At 41.3% G+C, this 15,119-nt stretch overlaps 1 protein-coding gene across 2 annotated transcripts in view; it reads left to right on the top strand.

Annotated features, from left to right (window-relative positions):
- The window catches only part of LOC109891181 (E3 ubiquitin-protein ligase RAD18), a 101,339-nt gene that overhangs the window by 59,812 nt on the left and 26,408 nt on the right, over nt 1–15,119 (top strand). For both annotated transcript variants that reach the window (XM_020483520.2, XM_020483519.2), the window contains exon 11: nt 2,198–2,369. In XM_020483520.2, the coding sequence (XP_020339109.1) occupies nt 2,198–2,369 (172 nt within the window). The remainder of the gene's footprint in view (nt 1–2,197; nt 2,370–15,119) is intronic.

Here is a 15,119-nt window from a genome sequence, read left to right as displayed (position 1 = left end):
TAGGAATCGTTTTACTGTGGATATAGATACTTTTGTACCTGTTTCCTCCTGCATCTTCACAAGGTCCTTTGCTGTTTTTCTGGGATTGATTTGCACTTTTCGCACCAAAGTACGTTCATCTCTAGGAGAAATAACGCTTCTCCTTCCTGAGCGGTATGACAACTACGTGGTCCCATGGTGTTTATACTTGCGTACTATTGTTTGTACAGATGAACGTGGCACCTTCATGCGTTTGGACATTGCTCACAAGGATGAACCAGAATTGTAGAGGTCTACAGTTTTTTTCTGAGGTCTTGGCTGATTTATTTTTATTTACCCATGATGTCAAGCAAAGAGGCACTGAGTTTGAAGGTAGGCCTTTAAATACATCCACATTTACACCTCCAATTGACTCAAATGATGTCAATTAGCCTATCAGAAGCTTTAAAGTCAAAACGCAATTTTCTTGAATTTTCCAAGCTGGATAAATACACAGTCAACTTGTAACCATCTGACTCACTGGAATTGTGATACAGTGAATTATAAGTGAAATATAAGTGAAATAATCTGTCTGTAAACAAATGTTGGAAAAAATGTCTTGTGTCATGCACAAAGTCGATGTCCTAACTGACTTGCCAAAACTATAGTTTGTTAACAATATATTCGTGGAGTGGTTGAAAAACTAGTTTTAATCACTCCAACCTAAGTGTATGTAAACTTCGGACTTCAACTGTATATAATAGGCGGTGTCAGAGGAAAGCTCATAAATTGTCAGACACTCCAGTCACCCAAGTCTCTGCTACCGCACGGCAAGCGGTGACGGAGTGCCAAGTCTAGGACCAAAAGGCTCCCTAACAGCTTCTACCCCCAAGACATAAGACTGCTGAACAATTAATCAAATGGCCACTGGACTATTTACATTGACCCCCCCCCATTTGTTTTGTACACTGCTGCTACTAGCTGTTTATCATCTATGCATAGTGACTTCACCCTTACCTACATGTACAAATGACCTCTAACCTGTACCCCCACACACTTACTCGGTACCGGTATCCCCTGTATCTATCCTCATTATTGTTTTGTTATTGTGTTAGTTTTTGTATTATTTTTTACTGTATTTTATTTGGTAAATATTTTCTTAACTCTTCTTGAACTGTACTGTTGGTTAAGGGCTTGTAAGTAAGTGTTTCGCTCTAAGGTCTACACTTGTTCTATTCGGCACATGTGACAAAGTTTGATTTGATTTGACACCACCATACCCATGCCATCTTTCTCATGTGGTGCAGGGAATTACAGCCCCAGAGTACAATTCATTATGAAAGACAATACACACACTCTTACCTCTGCATGTGTTTTTCGTCTTTGCACATAAGCAAAAAAAATAAACAAATGCATTGCATAACATTTGGGAACATATTTCCAAGTGATTTATTATGTATATTATTTTTTGCTTACATGCAAAACACCCACGAGCTCTATTGGGATTATAGATGCCCTGTATGTCTTGAAAAAGGTCACACTTGGTGACAAAGTGATGGTGCCTATTAATTTTCAGTGGAAGGCAAGACCAAACAGCAAGCTTGTGCCGAAGTGTTTGAAGCTAGTGGAGCTAGTCAAATAGAGCATGAACAGGGCAGGCTTCAAGTTGCAAATTATTGGCGATATGGCAGCAACATTGACTAATGGCGGCTCGCTATAGCTTCCTGCTGTTGATACCTAGCACTACCTAGCATGCTGTTGGCTTAAAAAAAACACCCACATGGCGGTCAACTGTTGCCAAATAAAGTATTTAATATTTTTCCATGGAAATCCCCCATCATAGACCGAAACATCAGTACATGCAGAGGTAATCATATTCAAAATGCATTAGTCACACTTCAGAATGTCAGCCACATATAGAATATCATTAACTGCTGGTCATGAACCTTTTGCCCTCTGCCTAGAAGACACAGTGGTGTGTTTGTGGTTAAAAGTATTCCCCATTACTTTGGGGAAATATCTATGAGATAAGATATCATTTAACATGGATGACTTGAGCATCTATCACACAGTCTGCTCAAATCATGTTTACAACATTAAAATAGGACCAATCCAGATTATAAACCATGACATGGATTTCAAGCACAGATTCCTCATAGCTCATTTTCACCACTAAATGATTTTATACCAGTTTTATGATCATGTGTACAGTCCATGTTATTTTCCCTCCTTCCTGTAGATAAGGCAGCACAACAGGAACAGAGTGATCCCAGCCTCAGTGACTCAGAGGCCTGCTGCGTATTGATGACATCACCAGTGGAGGAGCCCTCTGAGAAGCAGCAGCAGCCTTCTGTTGTAGCGGTCATCTCCAGGTCACCCAGCCCATGTCTCAGTGAGGTGTCCATCAGCAGGTGAGGGAGCCCAGGAGACAGCAGAATTGAGTAAGGTGAAGTTGCCCGGAGACGCTTATCTTGGGTCAGTTTTGCATTTTCCCCACTAATGGTTAAGGTTAGGCTTGGGGGAGGGTATAGGGCTGTTGCGATGACCATATTAGCCACTATTGTCCCTGTAATCACTCTGACATCATTGCAAATGTAATCGAAAATCTAATCAAACACTTCATGAGAGCCCATGAGCAGCATTTCTATAGACTATGAAATTGCTTGAGAATACAGAGTGATGGCCTCTATTAAAAAGAGGAGGATTTCATCAGCTTTCTATAGGCTAGGCCAACTGTATTGATTTCTCAACATTCCTAATATTAAGCAAAATATTAAGCACATTGTTTATCTTTACGACAGGTGTATAACCTACCTGGCTGGCATGAAAATTAACCACAGGAAAAGTGTCTTCCATTTGCTATTGTAAGTCCAGATGACAGGCATTTTTTCCCTGCCCCTGTTTCGAGACAGGTGCATGATAATGGTCCATTCTATATCAAAACAAATTTCACACGTTAAATAAAACTTTATTTGTCACATGCGCCAAATACAACAGGTGTAGACCTTACTGTGAAATGCTTACTTACAAGCCCTTAACCAACAGTGCAGTTCAAGAAAGAGTAAAAATAATACATACAGGGGGGTACCGGTACCGAGTCAATGTGCGGGGGTACAGGTTAGTCTAGGTAATTAGTACATGTAGGTAGGTGTGAAGTGACTATGCATACATTATTTAGTATATGTAAAGTCAAGATTAAATCAAGAATAGTCTGATGGGTGACTATTAGCTTATCAGTTGTGAATGATATATTATCACTTGTGAATGAAGCCCAGTTTAAGGCAAGAAACAATGCCAATTTTTTTTTTAAATAACTTTTTAGAATCATAGTCACGCACTTCATGTAGCCTAGCCCATAGGCCTATATGTTTTGATACGGTTTGTATCACAACTAAAGTGGCCAAATAACTTCTTAAAATTAAGCACATTAATCCCCTTTACAAGGGGTGTAGAGCTTAACTGGCATACATAAGCAGCACACGAGTTTCAAGTTTGGAGAAGATCATTTTCACCATAAAAATGCACCTTTATAATAAAAGCGTTACATGCATATTCACATTTGTGGTCAATTTTGATAATGGTGTTTTCCCACTAATGGAACATTTGCCCTTATAGTCAGTCTACTGTCGTGTGCACATTGCTGTGCTTATAATGTGAAGAAATAGTCTAATAGTTTATCAACATTTTTAAGCTAAATGTTCTGATCTGTTGCGTCAGCCTCATTGCGTAAAAAAGTTTTTTTGATGGTAGTGGTTGTATTAATTTGATATCTATCACATCCCACAACTGTCCCAGACTATGGAATATTTATTTCTCGCACAGAATATAATAGGAACAACTTTTATACTATGAGGGACAGTAGATGTAGACTAGTGCTTTTGCTGTTCGTTAGGCCTACTCATCTTGTTGGCTAATGAAAAGTAAATGTGGACAGTTCTTCCAATATCTTCATTATGCACCTAGAAATTGGATAAAGACACGCGCAATTGCGTCCCCGATGTCTGTCTTCACTTGTAGCCTGTGAGTGAGAAGTGCTTTGGAGCAGGTAGCATTCTGGGAGAAGGGCTGCAAAAGGCATGGATTTCTTTTTTCCAGTGCATTATGGCCACACAAAGAGGATGCCCCTGGGAAATTTGAGGCATTATCAAGTGCTTCTCTAATTGTGAATGAGAGACTGAGGAAGTGTGTACAGCAGGTGCAAAAAACAAAGCAGAGCTCATGCCTTATGTATTAAAAATCAAAACATATAGCCCAACGTTTGTAGAACATTGCATTAATAACTCTTAATTAAGCATATAGGAGTACCTAATTCTTTCTTACCGCTCAACACAGAATAGCCGCATGTGTGCACTCCCTCAAATTGTTTGGAGAAAATATCCTTTCTATTTTATTCAGCTTTGTTCAATTGTATTCTTCATACTATAAAATAATGCCACTAAGCAAATTTTGTCTGCTAAATAATCTAGTGTAGCCCACAGCCATATGGCATAGCCAGGTCAGGACCTAACATAAGGTCAACTCAGAGTATGCTATTCTGTTCTTCTGAAATAGACTACATTTTCTTCATATCATGTTTCGTTAGACATGTCTAAAGTAAATAATGGATTTATTGTGAAGGTGTAGACTATATTACATGGATTTATTCGACTTTTCAAAATGTACTCTTAACGGTCAAAAGTTTTAGAACACCTACTCATTCAAGGGTTTTTCTTTATTTTTACTATATACTATATATATATATATATATATATATATATATATATATATATATATATATATATATATTCAAATAGCCACCATTTGTCTTGATGACAGCTTTGCACACTCTTGGCAGTCTCTCAACCAGCTCCATGAGGTGCTGTGTGGAAGCCAATAGATGCTTAATGTGTTTATGTTAATTAACGGCCAATTACCGTGAGACCGACAGTTATTTGCATGGCAATCACCAGCTGTTGAAATTTCGTGACTGCCACAGTCCTAGGAGGGTATCCCGAATTAGATCCTATATCTGTACCTTGGGAAAACGTTATCCTGTGCAAGCTGCACGGTGTTTCCTCCGACACATTGGTGCGGCTGGCTTCCGGGTTGGATGCGCGCTGTGTTAAGAAGCAGTGCGTCTTGGTTGGGTTGTGTTTCGGAGCACGCATGGCTTTCGACCTTCGTCTCTCCCGAGCCCATACGGGAGTTGTAGTGATGAGACAAGATAGTAACTACTAACATTTGGATACTACGAAATTGGGGAGAAAAAGGGGGTAAAATAAAAAATAATAATAAGGTTGGTAGCAACATGTGGAAATCGGTTGCAGCTCAAGTCAATCTATAAAACCCACAATACAATGCACTCTCTGAGCATGGAGTTTGTAGTGATGGGCAGATGGGCATTCCGGCTCTTTTTAGTGAGCCAGCTCTTTTGGCTCCCAAACAGTTTGCGATAGTTTGACTATGATTGGTGTTAAAACAATTCTAATTAAATTATTGAATGAATTGGTTTGTTATGAAAAAGAATGCTATTAAACATTTGCATTTAAAGTAGAACTTTTTAATGTATATAAACAAAGTGCATATAAATCTAACCATTCAACAATAAATACAATCTGAACAACATAATAATAGAATATTGCACCATATCAAAGAAAAATAAATTACAATTTGTAAAACTGCAGTATCCCACAAATTGAAATATATGTAAAAAAAGAAGGCTGCTATTACACATGTGCATGTCACGTCTTGTATGTAGGTGGCAGGCAAGTCAAGCGCAGGAGAATTCAACTTGGTATAATTGGAGTATTTTAATAACTTAAAACAAACTCCAAAACCAAAGTCCATAATAAAATAAATGCGGGTACAAGAGCCCGTCCGCACAATCCATAAAACATGAACATAACAATAAACAATCTCTGACAAGGACATGAGGGGAAACAGAGGTTTAAATATATAACACTTAATGAATGGGATTGGAACCAGGTGTGTAAGAAGACCAGACAAAACCAAACATAGATCAATGATGGCTAGAAGACCAGTGACGTCGACCGCTGAGCACCAACAAGGAGAGGCATCGACTTCGGCAGAAGTCGTGACATTAACCCCCCCCCCCCCCCGATGCCGGCCTCGGGGACGACCCGGAGGACGAGGCGCAGGGCGATCTGGATGGAGACTGTGGAACTCTCGTAGCAGGGAAGGATCTAACACGTCCTCCACCGGAACCCAGAATCTCTCCTCCGGACCGTACCCCTCCCATTACTATTTAATGAAGCTGCCAGTTGAGGACTTGTGAGGTGTCTGTATCTCAAACTAAACACTCTAATGTACTTATCCTCTTGCTCAGTTGTGCACTGGAGCCTCCTACTATTCTGGTTAGAGCTAGTTTGCGCTGTTCTGTGAAAGGAGTAGTACACAGCGTTGTACGAGATCTTCAGTTTTCTTCATGATCAATTAGCCTTTTAAAATAATAAACTTGGATTAGCTAACACAACGTGCCATTGGAACACAGGAGTGACGGTTGCTGATAATGGGCCTCTGTACACCTATGTAGATATTCCATAACAAATCAGCCGTGTCCATCTAAAATAGTCATTTACAACATTAACAATGTCTGCACTGTATTTCTGATCAGTTTGATGTTATTTTAATGGACAAAAAATGAGCTTTTCTTTAAAAAACAAGGACATTTCTAAGTGACCCCAAACTTTGGAACGCTAGTGTATACTTTGTTATGACGATATAGACGGATGTGTTCTAGACAAGTATGGCCATACCATCGATTGGTTGATTTAGTGATCTGGAGTGCAAGTAAATGTTTTAAAATCGTTATGAAATGTCATAGTTATTCCCTTTCTCCAGTGACAAGAACGTTATTGTGATGACACATTACAACACAATTTCCTTATTTCACAGACAAAACACTTAGTAGTTAAATCATGGTTGAAATAGTTATTTGACCTACTCATAGAACATAGACTATCACCAAATATATTGGAGTTTCATTTCTGAAGTGGGTTATCTCTTTAATTTATTCAACGTGGTGGGTTTTGTTGAAGTTTCCTTAGAAGTATTGCTGAGCTCTCTGCAGGTGTTGGGTCTTTTGAGTGTCTCTGAAGAGAACATTTAATGCAGTCTTCTAATCATAGAAAGGCCAGCTTAGGGAGGTGAATACTAAGTGTTCTAAAAGCAGGGCCTTGTTTGGTTTTGATTTAATGTTTAGGAGAGACTCATTACTTCCAGCTTTTTGCTCATTATGGGATAAATCAGGGCTGCTCACAGCAGCTGTTAGGGATAGATTGACCCAATGTGTTTGCTTTTTTGTGGTTCTCTCCGGTTTTTCTTTCTGGTGAATCTCATTCCCTCTAGGCACAACTGTAGATTCTTCGGCTTACATTTGCTTTATTGATTTTTACTTTTAAGTTGCGCTCCCCTGACATGCATTGATTTACTTCCATGAGCAAAGAGGGGAGTAATATATCAAAGAGCATGCAAAAATAACCCCAAAACAGTGAGTAGGCATAGGCTTCAACAATTATAGCCAGATGAATTTGTATCGTAATAAGGCCATCTTAAAGCTGGAATCATTTGAACTTAGATAAGCTTCTGCAAAGTACTAGTTCCACAGTCAGTATTAAGCCCTCTGTCATTGTGTTGCAGCAGCCCTCAGTATATCTGCAGTGCATCCAGGCAGGGTCTGAGCAGTCACATCAGGACACAAGCCGCAGGGAACCCACAGGAGGGCAGAACGCCATCATGCTTGGAGGTGTATGTCCTGCAGTCACAGCAGATAAACACACCCTGATGTTCTTCACCACTACCACTCTCACTCTCTGTCTGATACCTGGTCCACAGAACATGGTACCAGCTACTGTAGGATCCTGTCAGGTCTCCCATCAGGGCTGTGGTCATGCTACACATTACTTGACAGGGAAGTTTAGAGTGTCCCTGCCACAACGTTTGGAGACTGGAAGTTAAAATAGAAGAGGATGTGTAGATGTTGACATTTTGGCCTTAGGTAAGAGGTTCTAATGAGGGTCTAACACATTCATCAAACATGGAGACAAAACCGCTTCAGTGTTGAGAGAGTAATGACTGAGTTCAAGGGCCAGCTTAGGCCAAGGACTGCCTCTTCAATCTAATTATGAGCAGCATGGGCAACACGATGTAAGATAAGGATTTACTTTACCGATACATTTCTCTCAGGGATGTACCACTGTATGAAGATAAAACCAATCAACAATTTAGTGAAATACACTCAGTGGCCAGTTTATTAGGTACTCCACCCAGTTCACGAAAATGGTTCACTCCTACAGACAGTGAGTCAGATGGCCGTGGCTCGCTATATAAATCAGGCAGATAGCCATCGATGCATTCAATTACTGTTTGATTGAACATTAGAATGGGCAAAACGAGTGACCTAAGCGACTTTGAGCGTGGCATGATCGTTCGTGCAAGGCTCGCCGGTTTCAGAAACAGCCGACATCCTGAGCTTTTCACGCACGCCATTCTAGCGTTTACCGAGAATGGTGCGACAAACAAAAAACATCAAAGCAACAACAAAACAGCTCTTTCAATCTACCAGGCGGGCTATAAACAGATGCAGAACGGCATCTCGTAATGTACAAATCGTCGGTCCTTGTCACGGATGGACTATTGCAGCAGATGACCACACGTGTCACTCCTATCAGCTAAAAACAAGTCAAAGCAGCTCCAGTGGGCACACGATCACCAACACTAGATAATTGCGGAGTGGAAAAACATCACCTGGTCCAACGAATCCCGGTTCCTGTTGTGTCATGCTGATGGCATAAGCAGCATGAGTCAATGGCCCCATCCTGCCTAGCGTCAACAGTACAGTTTGGTGGCGGTGGTGTAATGGTGTGGGGAATGTTTTACTGGCACACAGTAGGTCCCTTGATACCAATTGAGCAATATTACCATGCCCAAAGAATTCCGGCTGTTCTGCCGGCAAAAAATAAATGCACGTAATATACAGTATATGTCAAATTAGCTAGGTTTCTTTGAATTAGGCAATCAAAATGTGGCAACACCTCCCATCCCAGTATAACCACTCATTAATTTAATGGACTCGGAGGGACTTTGTAGTTTTTACAAAGCCAGAGTTAATCCCCTGAAAAAGTGTGCTTTATTAGCACTCAGTAGTTCACTAGAGGTTCCTTTCTGTTAGTTCATTATTTTTTGTTCATTTTCCCCTAGTCTCAAAGCATTTATGCTGTTCTTTTCATTATTAATATCTTTCCAATGACACTGGAACCAGCTTCAAAAAGACCTGCTTAAATCCCCAGACATGTGCTCCTTGTGCTGGGTTGTCCTTACCTGCCTCCCAGGCCCTCCGTGGCTCCAAGACACTGATCTCAGTGGATTTAAGCTTGATAAGGGGTCATATTTGATTATGCCTCGCGCCACACACTCTCCGTTCCTCTGTTCCAAGTCCAAGTTTGACTCATCCTTTCAGTTGCTGTTTATGGATAAAGTACTCTGGACCTCACATTATCCCGGCTTTTGTATTTCATTCAGACGCAAACTATCTGCTTGATATGAGGACCATGGGATATGGTTGTCTGTCGGCAGTTGGCGTGTCCTTGGAAGATCTCAAACTCTTTTGGATGCGTACCATGAACAAAATCATATCACATCCTCTATTGCTCACCCCTTCCACACACAGACTGTTATAGCCCTGGAGGTTATTTTATTCCAAAAGTTGTTAAAATTATTTGTCATTTTTATATGTTTGCTGCTGAATGTCACTTTCCCCCCGGCACGTTCCCCACACATTTGTTTCCATGTGGGTCACAGGGGTGTTTTCAATCTGGTTGAAGTTCTGAGTGGTGAAAAATGGGCAAGTTTCCATTTTGGTTCTCAAAATCACACTTTTACAACAAAATTGGATGTTCTAAGTCTACAACGGGTGCACTATGCAGAAATGCTTCGCCATTTCCTGGTTGCAAAAATATGAATAGTTTGCCTAATTTAAGTTTATGTGAGAAAAACATGCAAGTATAGTGTAAGGAATGGTTGTACCATCTAAACCGAAATATATTTTCCACAACCAAAAATATTTTATGTTCAGCTGTTTGAAGCTTGTGTACAAAACCGAAAGTAAAAGACGCAAAATCAAAACTTAAGACCTGGAAGCATAGAAATAGCCCACATAGAACAGATCTACCAGTTAGACTTGCTTTCAATTTTATTTATTTATTTTATTTCACCTTTTATTTAACCAGGTAGGCTAGTTGAGAACAAGTTCTCATTTGCAACTGCGACCTGGCCAAGATAAAGCGTAGCAATTCGACACATACAACAACACAGAGTTACACATGGAATAAACAAAAAATACAGTCAATAATACAGTAGAACAAAAGAAAACAAAAAGTCTATATACAGTGAGTGCAAATGAGGTAAGTTAAGGAAATAAATAGGTCATGGTTGCGAAGTAATTACAATATAGCAATTAAACACTGGAATGGTAGGTCGGCAGAAGATGAATGTGCAGGTAGAGATACTTGGGTGCAAAATAAATACCAGTATGGGGATGAGGTAGGTAGATAGATGGGCTGTTTACAGATAGGCTAAGTACAGGTGCAGTGATCTGTAAAATACTCTGACAGCTGGTGCTTAAAGCTAGTGATGATGGAGTCTCCAGCTTCAGAGATTTGTTCCAGTCATGGGCAGCAGAGAACTGGAAGGAAAGACGACCAAAGGAGGAATTACCTTTGGGGGTGACCAGTGAGATATACCTGCTGGAGCGCGTGCTACGAGTGGGTGCTGCTATGGTGACCAGTGAGCTGAGATAAGGCGGGGCTTTACCTAGCAGAGACTTGTAGATAACCTGTAGCCAGTGGGTTTGGCGACGAGTATGAAGCGAGAGCCAACCAACGAGAGCTTACAGGTCACAATGGTGGGTAGTGTATGGGGCTTTGGTGACAAAACGGATGGCACTGTGATAGACTGCATCCAGTTTGTTGAGTAGAGTATTGGAGGCTATTTTATAGATGACATCACCGAAGTCGAGGATCGGTAGGATGGTCAGTTTTACGGGGGTATGTTTGGCAGCATGAGTCAAGAATGCTTTGTTGCGATATAGGAAGCCGATTCTAGATTTAATTTTGGATTGGAGATGCTAAATGTGAGTCTGGAAGGAGAGTTTACAGTCTAACCAGACACCCAGGTATTTGTAGTTGTCCACGTATTCTAAGTCAGAGCCGTCCAGAGTAGTGATGCTGGACGGGCGAGCAGGTGCGGGCAGCGATCGATTGAAAAGCATGCATTTAGTTTTACTTGCGTTTAAGAGTAGATGGAGGCCACGGAAGGAGAGTTGTATGGCATTGAAGCTCGTCTGGAGGTTAGTTAACACAGTGTCCAAGGAGGGGCCAGAAGTATACAGAATGGTGTCGTCTGCGTAGAGGTGGATCAGAGTATCACCAGCAGCAAGAGCAACATCATTGATGTATACAGAAAAGAGAGTCTGCCCGAGAATTTAACCCTGTGGCACACCCATAGAGACTGTCAGAGGTCCAGACAACAGGCCCTCCGATTTGACACACTGAACTCTATCAGAGAAGTAGTTGGTTAACCAGGCGAGGCAATCATTTGAGAAACCAAGGCTGTCGAGTCTGCCAATAAGAATGTTGTGATTGACAGAGTCGAAAGCCTTGGCCAGGTCGATGAATACGGCTGCACAGTAATGTCTCTTATCGATGGCGGTTATGATGTCATTTAGAACCTTGAGCGTGGCTGAGGTGCACCCATGACCAGCTCTGAAACCAGATTGCATAGCGGAGAAGGTATGATGGGATTCGAAATGGTCAGTAATCTGTTTGTTAACTTGGCTTTCGAAGACCTTAGAAAGACAGGGTAGGATAGATATTGGTCTGTAGCAATTTGGGTCAAGAGTGTCAACCCCTTTGAAGAGGGGGATGACCGCGACAGCTTTCCAATCTTTGGGAATCTCAGACGATACGAAAGAGAGGTTGAACAGGCTAGTAATAGGGGTTGCAACAATTTTGGCCGGTCATTTTAGAAAGAGAGGGTCCAGATTGTCTAGCCCGGCTAATTTGTAGGGGTCCAGATTTTGCAGCTCTTTCAGAACATCGGCTATCTGGATTTTGGTAAAGGAGAAATGGTGGGGGCTTTGGCGGGTTGCTGTGGAGGGTGCCGGGCAGTTGACCGGGGTAGGGGTAATGATATGGAAAGCATGGCCAGCCGTAGAGAAATGCTTATTGAAATTCTCAATTATAGCGGATTTATCGGCGGTGACAATGTTTCCTAGCCTCAGTGAGGCTTGATAATGACAAATCAAAAACTCATATTTCTATATGAATTTGGTCGGTTCGCCCAAAAAGTAACATTTTGCAGCTTTAAACCACATCAGGAGACCACTTTTGAGGTCTGGGAAAATCTGAGAAATGTAGAGATTTGGGTGTAGTTACTCTTCAATTCAAGTGTGCACCTAGCAAGAGGCTATTGTTTAGCGGTGTTTTTGTAGCACACATGTAATGTCAGAGTTTGCTAAACAAATACCCACTGGTATTACAGAAAGAATCATGATATTCTGCCAAGTAAGCGTAGGCTACTTTCTTGTTAATTGAGAAGGTTTTTGGGGAAGCCTTCCCGTCTCCCCGAAGACTGTTTTCATTAGCATCATCGCTAATGGCTACACAAAGTGACGCACACACTGATAGGGGCATTCTCGTTGCCTCTTCAGAAGTTGCAGGAAATACAAATCACTGATGCATTATGTTCATGTCTTATGATTAACTTGGGCAAATTAATACATTGTTACCTTTTCTTATGTTGTTGAATTCCATTTTAATGCCTGGATTCTGTGAGGGCTCTGATGATCATATTTGGACCAGAATGAGGCTTTCCATTGCCTTTTGTTCCTGCAGTGATGATTCACCATCTTCATCAAATGTTTTCATAATTTATCTGCAGATAATTGACAAAAAGCCTAGGCCTACAAGTAGCCATAGCAAATGAGGGAGCCAAATGAACGACTCTCTCACCAATGCGATTCGGTCGGCTACACTGACAAATAAGTCACTCACTTTAGTGGCAAGCCCCGACATCCTAGGAAAGGAAGCTTATGAAATCCTTTGGTTTATTTGTCCCGATGCGATACACTGGACATATAACCACGTTGCATGATTTATGAATGGAAAAGGGATATTGGAGATCGACTTTATTCAGACCGTTTGACACCTTTTATAAACTAGTCAACACTTGCTGTTCAGTTGTCAATCAAAGCATAGTAAATAGCCTACTATGCGCCACAACTCTGTGTGGCTGGCTATGTGAAACACGCAAAAGAAAATAAGTGAATGTGCCAGAAAACAATAATTAAGTAATGTATTTCAACTCATCGTTACCACTTACATTACATGGGACGTGCAAATTCACGAGCATCTCTCTTTAAAGAAATTTGACTGCAAACAACCACGGCGCGCACACATTGTACCAGGAGGCGAGCCAGACAGCAGACTGTGTTTCCCTGTTATCGCTCGCTTTGTGACTGACAGGCACCTATCCTATCAATTGCTAGAATATGCATATAGTTCATTCTAGTGTGAGAGGGCTTTTAAATGAAAAGTAACCTAGTTATTATGAAGTGGAAAAGGTATCCGTCTGAAAATTAGTCTGTAACCGGCTGATTAGTCGTTAGCCGGTGCTAATGGAAAACTCTGGGTTCTAGTGAGATTTCCCAACACTGAATAAGCCTAAACAGTAGGCTAAGACCTGCTCCTTCCAGTTTAGCCATCTCATCTATCATTGGTCTCCGTCTGTCTGAGCTGGAGAGTGTACGGTATATAGGAGTCACCTCATAGAGATGAACAGTGCAATGTTTTAGTATAAAGAAATCTCATCTACATCCACTTAGGTACACCCTGGAACAGATTGCATTTGCATTACTTTCTTGTATTGTCCTAGCCTTGACAACTAGTTTTACTTAGTTAGTATCGTTTAATTAGATTTTTCCACACACAATTGCAAGAGACACGCATGTGCGCCCACCCACCTTCCCCTTTGCCATAAGTGGCAAACGTTGAGTTGTCTGTGGAGAGTAATGAGTAAAGCAGACCAACAAAATGGACATCTTATTGGATTGTGGCAGAAAATTTCTACAGTGATTATTCTCCCTTTTAATATTGCTGCTTTAATTGTTCTATGCAGCTGTGGTGTTTCACTTTGACTAACAGCTGCCTTATATAACTGTTTAGGCTCCATATTACCCAAGCCTCTTGCTATTTACTACCGTTTACTGTAGCTGGTCTTTTAAGCAGAGAAAATAAACATTCCCTGTCTGAGCTGGGGGCCGCTGCGGCTAGTCAGCACTGCACCCTGTAACGTCTGATCAGCAGATGTAAGACCATCCAATAAAGCTAAAAGGCCACTGGCCTTCTCCAGAGAGGGACTGATGCTCAATTGGCGATAATTGCCATCGGAAATAGTCATGAGCTCTACAAACCAACACCAGCAGCCGGTCAAATAGTCTGCCCTAAGGCACTCTGCATAGGCCTGAGGAATTGCTGCTTGATCCTACAGGGGTGTTCAGATAATGCCAAGTAAACTTAAATAAATGTATTCGACCCTAATCTATGGATTTCACATGACTGGGAATACAGATATGCACATGTTGGTCACATATACCTTAAAAAAAGGTAGGGGCATGGATCAGAGAACCAGTCAGTATCAGGTGTGACCACCATTTGCCTCAGGCAGCTTGACACATCTCCTTTGCATAGAGTTGATCAGGCTGTTGATTGTGTCCAGTGGAATGTTGTCCCACTTCTCTTCAATGGTTGTGCAAAGTAGCTGGATATTGGTGGAAACTGGAACACGCTGTCATACATGTCAACCCAGAGCATCCCAAACATGCTCAATAGGTGAGATGTCTGGTGAGGATGCAGGCCGTGGAAGTACTGGGACATTTTCAGCTTCCAGGAATAGTGTACAGATCTTTGCGACATAGGGCCGTGCATTATCATGCTGACACATTAGTTGATGATGGCAGATGAATGGCACGACAATGGGCCTCAGGATCACGTCACGTTCAAATTGCCATCGATGAAATGCAAGTGTGTTCATTGTTCGTAGGTTATGCCTGCCCATACCATAACCCCATCGTCACCATGGGGAACTCTGTTCACAACATTGACATC

Source organism: Oncorhynchus kisutch, linkage group LG5 (genome assembly GCF_002021735.2).
Source record: "Oncorhynchus kisutch isolate 150728-3 linkage group LG5, Okis_V2, whole genome shotgun sequence".
NCBI lineage: Eukaryota > Metazoa > Chordata > Actinopteri > Salmoniformes > Salmonidae > Oncorhynchus > Oncorhynchus kisutch.
Note: the sequence above shows the minus strand (reverse complement) of the source record. Positions and strands in the feature narration are given on the sequence as shown.